The sequence below is a fragment of the Aulonocara sp. 'chitande type north' Nkhata Bay genome, linkage group LG4, assembly GCF_057382095.1.
Source record: "Aulonocara sp. 'chitande type north' Nkhata Bay isolate Kocher_YH1m ecotype deep benthic linkage group LG4, A_spYH_male_GT1.1, whole genome shotgun sequence".
In the NCBI taxonomy this organism is placed as follows: domain Eukaryota; kingdom Metazoa; phylum Chordata; class Actinopteri; order Cichliformes; family Cichlidae; genus Aulonocara; species Aulonocara sp. 'chitande type north' Nkhata Bay.
The window spans coordinates 37,697,603-37,705,965 of NC_141347.1; the positions used below are offsets into that span (position 1 = coordinate 37,697,603).

Sequence of the window (8,363 nt, forward strand, 5' to 3'; positions counted from 1 at the left end):
ATCCCTCCGGCCACGGGCAGATCGAATGAACTCGAGAGCATGTCACAATGCTCCTCGCTGCTGATAGTTTTCACCTTTTGGGTGGCGCCATAATGTGCGTATGGTGTCTGTGATAATCGTCAGAGTCGCCTCAGATCAAAAACCTGATTCCTGCATATTTTCAACAGCTCGATTCACATGAAGAGGAAGTTGTTTCAGAGAAACGGGGCCTATCTGTGGTCACGTGATATCCTGGAGAACGATATGGGTCTTGGCACGGGCTTCATTTGGACAGGCCTCGCGGCTTCACTGTTAGACACAACATCATTAGTCACTTCCTGGCGGAATTCTGTGATGAACCCACAGTGTACACGGCCCCAGCAAACCCCCACTGGGCCCTGCCCACACTAGCTTTACCCATCCGGTGCCCATCAGTTTTTTGTGGTCCCCAAGGGCTAAACTGCTGTGGCCCTGTGTGGACACACCCACAGTGGCCCCACACAGCCATGTTTGGAGGCACGTTACTTAATATAAGGAAACAGCAGACAGGGAAATGTGATTACTGTGGAGAAGATGAAAGCATGTTTTATTCCACTGCCAGAAATATGAAGTTAAACTGGTTCTTACTGACACGCTGCAAAGAACTCAACAAGTGAAACAAACAGTCTGACAGCTCTGAGTTCGTCTCTGCGAGCAGAGCTACATACCGAACAGCACCAGCAGGAAACACATGTGGTACAGAGGCCCTCTGTGGATCATGGGGTCTGCCCACAGTGCCCATGTTGGCCTAAGGAGGGCATCACTGGGCAGCATTAGTGTCATGGGCTCAGTATCATTCTGTGCCAGTGTGGTTTGTGTGAGCAGTCAGCTGGTCCATGTGTATATATATATATATATGGACCAGCTGACTGTGAATTTTACACTGTGAATTTTACATTTATCAACAAGTATACCGTTATGTATTCTGCATTATCTCTATATTTTCCACGGTAAAACACTGGCAACCACAGCTGCCAGTGTTTTACTGTAAATTCTACAATATTTTTTTACAGTGTTGGACAACACCCGCCTCTCCAACACCACCCTAAGAGAGTCCAGCTCCGTCCCCACAGCATTTCTGGCCTTCTGATCAGTTTACTGAGTCTGTTGGCGTCTGCGACCCTCAACCCTCTGTCCCAGCATGCAACAGCACAGAGGATAGCACTGACCACAACAGACTCATAGACAATTCTGAGCATTGGTCGACAGATGTTGAAGGACCTCAGAGACTGTGGCCCTTCCTGTAGAGGGCAGTGGTGTTTTTAACCACGTCCGGTTTATTATCAGTGTGTACTCTGAGGTATTTATCGTCCTCCACAACGTCCACATCAACCATGTCCACTGAAAACGTGTGACTCCTGCTGGGTGTGCTCCAGGGGTAAAAATGTGTGGAGTTTATTTAAACGCAGGAACGAAAGCTTGAAGAAAGCACCGCTGTGGGTCCAGCACAGAGCCACAGCCTGCTGGGTGAAAGCAAAGAACAAATATAAAGAGTGTTCACAGCAGCAAACAGGCTGACTGACCTTTGACCCTCACTGCCCTCAGTCATTACTGTTTATATGATGATGGTGAAACGTTTCTCCCATGAAGGCGTCCAGATGAACAGAGTCAACTTTTGGGGAGTAGCTTGACCAGTACATGTGATTGTGTTAGCACTATAATATCAGCTGATAGTGTGCTCTGTCTTGGTCCTTCCAGGCTCCTGCTGATCTCACTGGGACAGTTTTCTGCTCTGTGATGGACAGAGAAACCTCCATGATGAGCACTGCTGCTGATGAGCTGCTGGAGGCCAGTTTCTCCAGGACAGAGATTTTGGACCACTATAAAGATCAGCTTATAGCCCTGTCTGAGAAGCTCAAGGAACTAAAGCCAAAATATAACAGGACAGGATGTGTTAAGTTTTTTTCAAGCAGATCATCTTCCCTATTGTCTTGTCCTGAAATCACTGAATCACTGGAGAAGCTCCAAAAGGTAGAAGGTGAACTCAATGAAGCCCAGAAAAAAAACGAGGAACTGTTAGAGAAGCTGAAGATTTCTGCAAACAGCCATGAGCACGTCGTGGAAGAAATTCTGTCAGCAGCAGCAAAAAGATTTAAAGTCAAGAACCAAATTAACTTCAGCTCAGCATCAGCTCGAAAACTCATCCAAGAAATGTCTGGATGTGAGTTTCAGCACATCCTCGAAGGAAAAGTGGTGGTGAGGTTCTGTTATTTCATTTTTACATCATCATTAGTGAGATCTAAACACATACTAAAGGTTTAAAAACATATCATTCATGCTTTTATGGTTTATCACTTCAGCAGTTTTTCCCTTAACATTGACAAACTGATGAAGAACAGAAATGATTCTGTTGTAACCTGTTCTCTCTGACGGTCAGGTTGGATCTGTACATGGTGGAAAGGAGTTGCCACTTCCTGAAGTCATTCAAATGTTGACAGAATTAATCCGGAAGAATCATGTGACCGAAGCCAGCGAATCACTGAGAGCTGCAGCTGACAAGATCAAAGAGTTCATCTGGGACCTTTGTCGCCAATTCAGCTACATTGTGTGAGTTTTTCTCTAAATATATAAAATGACTCCACCACAGCTCTGACTTCCTGTAGGTGTTAAACAACCAATGAAATCTTCTTATGGCCTCTCACGTCGCGATGAGACACATAGTCAATAGTGTGCCAACAACCCTCTCTGGGACACGCCCCCCTCCCACTGGGGTTTACATACGTGGGACTCTCCACCATTTGGTCTTAAAACTGAAGAAGGTTCTGGGATGAAGCGTCTTCACAAACTCGAAGAAGTCCAGTCGGCTCCGGGAGTATCCTGTGTAACTGCGAGAGATCAGCTCAAAGGGAAACCCTTCTCCAAGAAAACAAGCTCGACTATGTCACAGGTGAAACTCCACCACGCACATGTGGCAGGGATCCCTGCGAGGCTTCAGACGTCATCCATGACGACACATTAGGTGATCACCTGTGAAAACACCTGGATCACTGCTGTCACTGCCTTTGTGTTTGGAGTGAGTTTCTGGGTGCTGAGGTTTGGAAACTGTTCCCAAACTCTTCTCTGTGTGACCCCCCCCCCCCAGTTTAAAACCCTGGTGCTCACTAACCAGGAGTTACAACAGTAGATCAACCTAACGATGCCTGAATTGAACTCATATCCTTTAAAGAATTTGGCACGGTCACAGCAAATCTGCCAGGTTGGAGCACAGACTTACATCCATTGTTCTGAATTACTAAGTCCTCCATAAATAATCACCAAGGAAACTATAAACAACATCATGTCACAGTCAGGCAGGATTTCATTAGTAAATTTGCTGCATTCCAGCTGTTTTAGGTAAATCTGGTACGAGTCCTGTTTGTTGTTTGTTGTTTGTGGTGACGACTTACAGCTGAAATCACACTGACTCGACCTTCACTGGGTTCTTTTACAGAGACAAGGTGATCAAGCTAGCTCAACAAGCAGGTGAAGAACAGTCTGCCTCCGAAACAAGGAGTGGTGGTGACAACGAGGAAGAAAGTAATCAACCAAGTGAGGAGAGTGGTGTTGATGACACAAAGAAAGATAAAGACTATGTGCCCCCAGCTGACTGGCGTGATGATAGTGATGATGGTAATGGTGCTGCTACAAGGAAATTTAACGAGCAGAAGAATGCAGGAAATACTGGAAGCTGGGTGCTGATCAATTTTCGCTCGATTAAAAGTAAAGAGGAAAAATTGAAGGGTTTATTAGAGAAAAACAAAGCTGTATTAATTATAACAGAGACGTGGATGAAAAATGAAAAGGAGAAGCACAAGGATCAGGTCCTTCAAGACATGTTAACTGAAGAGTACAATTTTGTTCAGTTTACGAGGGAAGAGAAAACAGGAGGTGGCGTCGCGATTTTATTCTTAAAGACCCTTTACAAGGGTAAAAAAATTAATCTGATCTCAGCCAAACACTTTGAATATGTGGCTGTAGAGCTGGAGCAAACTGGTTACCAACCTGTCCTGGTCATCGGTGTGTATCGCCCACCTTCGAGGACGGAATTCAATAAATTCCTGCTGGAGTTTAAAAGCCTCTTGCGGGGAGTTTCTGCAGAATGCAAAGACGGCATCATTTTGGCTGGAGATTTTAATATCTGGTTTGATAAAAAGTTGAAGGACAAATACAAAACTGATTTTTTGTCTATATTGAACAAAAACAGTCTTAAGCAACATGTAAAAAGCCCAACACATAAAAAAGGTCACACTCTGGATCTGGTCATCAGCAGAAATGTTGAAGTCTCTGATCTGAGTGTTCGTAATGACGACATAGCAGATCATTGCAGTATATACTTCAATGCCACACCAAAGCCCAAACGCAGGAAACAATGTGAAGCAGAGGAGAATGAAGATGAAGATAAGCACACAAAACAAATGAAAAAAAGTGAAGAGTAGAAAACTTGATGCACCTATTTGTCCTTTAAAAGCTGAAATATGTTGGACTCCTGGACGTCTGAGCATTGACGTTTCAGGAGTCATCATCATACACACATAACACACAATAATTACGCACACCCCACTTTGCAGTTATTTATTTGTTAAAAATGTTCGGAATCATGTCTGATTTTCGTTCCACTTCTCACAGATTTGGAGAAGGGTGGCAGATGTAACTGGCTGATAATGTTAAAAAAAATTCTAACAACTGTTAACCATAATTCAATAATCCTATAAACCTAATAACCGAATGCGCTGTTAACTTTTCTTAGAATGAGATTTTAACCACTACGGTGCAAAGTTTTTAGATACTGCGTTGATAAAGTACAAGAGATACAATCAGTCAGTGTTTATTCGGCAGTCAAGCACATCAATATTTAGTATTTTTACTGACATGTAGTGCATATGTTTTGGGCAAAAACATTTTGAATTTTAAAATACGAACATTTTTAACATACAACTGGCAAATTAGCCAATGCAAAACTTTCTCTGCCTGTTAAAAAAAGAAGATAATCTTCTCACAAACTGGTGTTTGATTTTGAAACAGGAAAAAAGTGGGGAAACAACTGAAAAGACTAACATTTGAATAAAACCTGAAAGCAAGTAAATACTTTCTATGCTGCCTTATGGTAAACTTTGGTAATATTGATGTTTAAAGAACAACACTGGCTGATGATGAAATGCAGTCAGCTGGCATGGTGACACTGCCAGTATTAACCTGCAGGGCTGGACTGGGACAAAAAATTGGCCCCAGGTATTAAAGCCATAAAGCCTTTGAATGAAAACAAACCCTGTTGTGACAGTGATGTACAGTCTTGTTGGTATATGTATGATTTCTATACATTCTTTCCCAGTTAAATTTACCCTTCATTCTAATTTGTGTTGTACAGTTATTTCATTTTTAACTTTAATTTTTATATTTTATTTTCTTCCTTCCTAGTTAAATTTACCCTTTTTAATTTTCATATTTATTTCCTATCTTATTCATAGCCTTTTCTTTTTTCTTTAGGTCACGAGCAGTTGTCCAAGCATTTCACTGCATATCGTACTGTGTATGACTGTGTACGTGACAAATAAAATTTGAATTTGATTTGATTTGATTTTTACCTCAGATAAAAACTTTGTTTGTGTTAGGTATTTTAGTACCATGGTAGCATTTACTGGATATTGTTTTATAGTGACATTATGCAGGAAAACTCTGTCATTCAATAAGGCCCCTTTGTTTTAGTTATTTTTCTCTCTGACCCAAGAATTGATGTGTAAGACTCACAGGCTGGTACCCCAAGGTCGAAAACACCACAGAGATGAGACCACTTCCTTACTCCCATCCTCCCTTTTTCTTTATCTCCTGGAAAAGGCTCGTTAAAGGCTAGGTGGTTTGTTTCAGAATTCACTAATGAAAGAACTCTGTATTTTATGTCTAGGAGTGTATTTTGCTGGGATGATCATAAATTGTAGCTGAGCTGATAAACTACACACAGGATACTTCTTTGTTCACAAGGCAGGAAGACGTTTCCTTATTTGGTCTGTACCGGTTTGAACTGGGAAAGCTGACACACGAACCTTTTTTTTCATCTATATAAACTGCTGTGTATCAAATAAACCTTTGAGTTGATTTGGGAAGGCAACCTGAAGCAGTCTGTGTTTCCTTGTTCTCCCAAGCTGCTCCCGACGTCGTAACTAACCCAGCTGAATGGCATACCTGAGTGTTACTTTAAATAATTAGGAATCTTAGAAGGAAAGGACAGAACTCTGCTTATCGCTCACGCCACGGAGGAAACCCGGGAAGGCAATTTCCTTCAATTTTGGTGTCAGAAGTGGGATTACTGACAGAAGGTAAATATGCGTCTTTCATATTTATATAGAGACCATATTATACCTCTCTCAGTGATCGATCCATAAAAAAACGGGATATGCTGACGAAGTTTCACTTAGTGATCCAGAGAGATACACTGACTGACTTCCTCAGTCCCCGAATAAAGTAAATTAACCCTTGTGTGGTGTTGGTGGACACAGGAAGTTGCCTGTTATCTTGAATATTTTAATTTTGTTTAAAAAATAATAATAATAATAATAATTAATTGTTTAATTAAACGTACGTTAAAAAGTGAGAAGTTGCTCACTCAGAAAAAGTGACACAGAAAGTTGCCTGTTGTCTTAAATACTTCTCGTTAAGTGAGAAGTTGCTCATCAAAGAGTGACACAGGGAGTTGCCTGTTATCTTGAAACGTACGTTAAAAAGTGAGAAGTTGCTCACTCACAGAAAGCTAGTAAATAATTAAATTTAATTTTGTTAAAAAAAAAAAACGAAAGAAAACTGAAAACGGGTCTCACAGACCCGATTACCATACAAGGGTTAAAAGCAGTAAATTAAAAGCAGAAAGACACAGGAAGTTGCCTGTTGTTTTACGAGAAGTTGCTCGTTAAGCGAGAAGTTGCTCGCTAAGTGAGAGTTGCTCACACAAACAAAAAATTGCTAGCAATAAATTTAAAGTGACCTCAGCTGTGCCGCAGCGAAAATACTAACATAAATCCTCCTAGCGTGTAAACCCCTCTGGAAATCACTGAACATGGGTCAGAATTATTCAAAGACCACAGACAGGTCCGATAAAAAATCTAAAGTACCTGTAAAACCAAAAATTAATAAAATACAAAATAAAGTCTCAAATAACGGCTCAGTATAACTCCCATTTCCGGTTACGTGTAACCTACGTCCGCGAATCGGTGAAGACGTCCATGATCACGTATCCAGAACATGCGGGAGTGCTTATGTGACTGACTTTGTTTACAACTTAAGAAGTTCAATGCATTCTAATTTATTTCCGGAGCCTTATCCCGAACGATTATCGCCAGAAAACAGGTCAGTAGAAATGTTGAATATCATTTGTGATAAGAAAAGTAGTCTGCTTAAAAAGTCCTGTAGAAAATATATGATAGAATGCCGCGACGTGATGCATCAAATGTTACCGCTATGGACAAAAGGAGGGTAAATAATGACAAAGTCGCCGATTTCTTTAAGAATCTAAAGAAATTCCTGCTAACAATGTCCAGAGACAAAATTGACTTAAATGCAGTAACTATGTGTAAACAGAAGCCTGATGAATCCATCCTAGTATTCATAAAACGCTTTATGCACTGTTGGACAAGCTAGAGGTGCAAATTTAGCTCAGTTTTCCAGCAGCCGCAGACACCCAAAGCAAAAATGAATTTGTGTATTTCATTTAACATAAAGGGTGAAATGTTTGCTGACACTGATAACAGCTTATGTTTTCTCTGCCCTATGTACCGACATGATGGAGAAGGAACATCCTCTGTGTCAGCTGGACCCTCAGCAGAGAATGAACTCAACATCCTTTTTGTCCGGTACTCTATGTCACACACTGTGCCAAAAAAAAAAACGTGTACAGACGCCACTAACAGGTAATCCCATGATTGGGAGCCACACTTTTGTTTCTCTCACACTGTTCAACAACATGATAACTGCTCACACAAGTGAAGGTCAAACAGTGATTTTGTCACATAACTCAGACATAGGTTATGATATAACTACACCATGTCGTCACATAGATCTAACCTACCCTATCGACTGTACTATTTCTGCAGTTACATTGCCAGCTGAATACCAGAATATGACATTGTGGTCAAAAAGTGAGAATGATATATGATTTATTGACTTTATCACGTACACCTATTAAAACACAATAAGCCAGTATATGTCAAGCAACATCCCATTTCTGCCGAAAAAGCCGCAGCATAGGAGATTTATTGACTACAGGAGTAATAAAGCCCACACTCCTGTCAATCCTGTGCCAAAGCCTAACAAACCTGGCGTATGGCGTTTCATACAAGACTTAAGGCAAATTAATGCAGTCAACATTCCTCTGCCACCTC

The 8,363-nt window shown here is 41.2% G+C and overlaps 1 protein-coding gene across 1 annotated transcript in view; it reads left to right on the forward strand.

The window, feature by feature from the left end:
• Nucleotides 1-6,478, forward strand: part of LOC147333302 (uncharacterized) — a 6,925-nt gene extending 447 nt beyond the window's left edge. The window contains exons 2-4 of the mRNA XM_086290395.1: nucleotides 1,717-2,214; nucleotides 2,396-2,565; nucleotides 3,449-6,478. Coding sequence (XP_086146521.1) covers nucleotides 1,756-2,214; nucleotides 2,396-2,565; nucleotides 3,449-4,433 — 1,614 coding nt within the window. The 5' untranslated portion in view covers nucleotides 1,717-1,755 and the 3' untranslated portion in view covers nucleotides 4,434-6,478. The remainder of the gene's footprint in view (nucleotides 1-1,716; nucleotides 2,215-2,395; nucleotides 2,566-3,448) is intronic.
• Nucleotides 6,479-8,363: the final 1,885 nt, after the last annotated feature.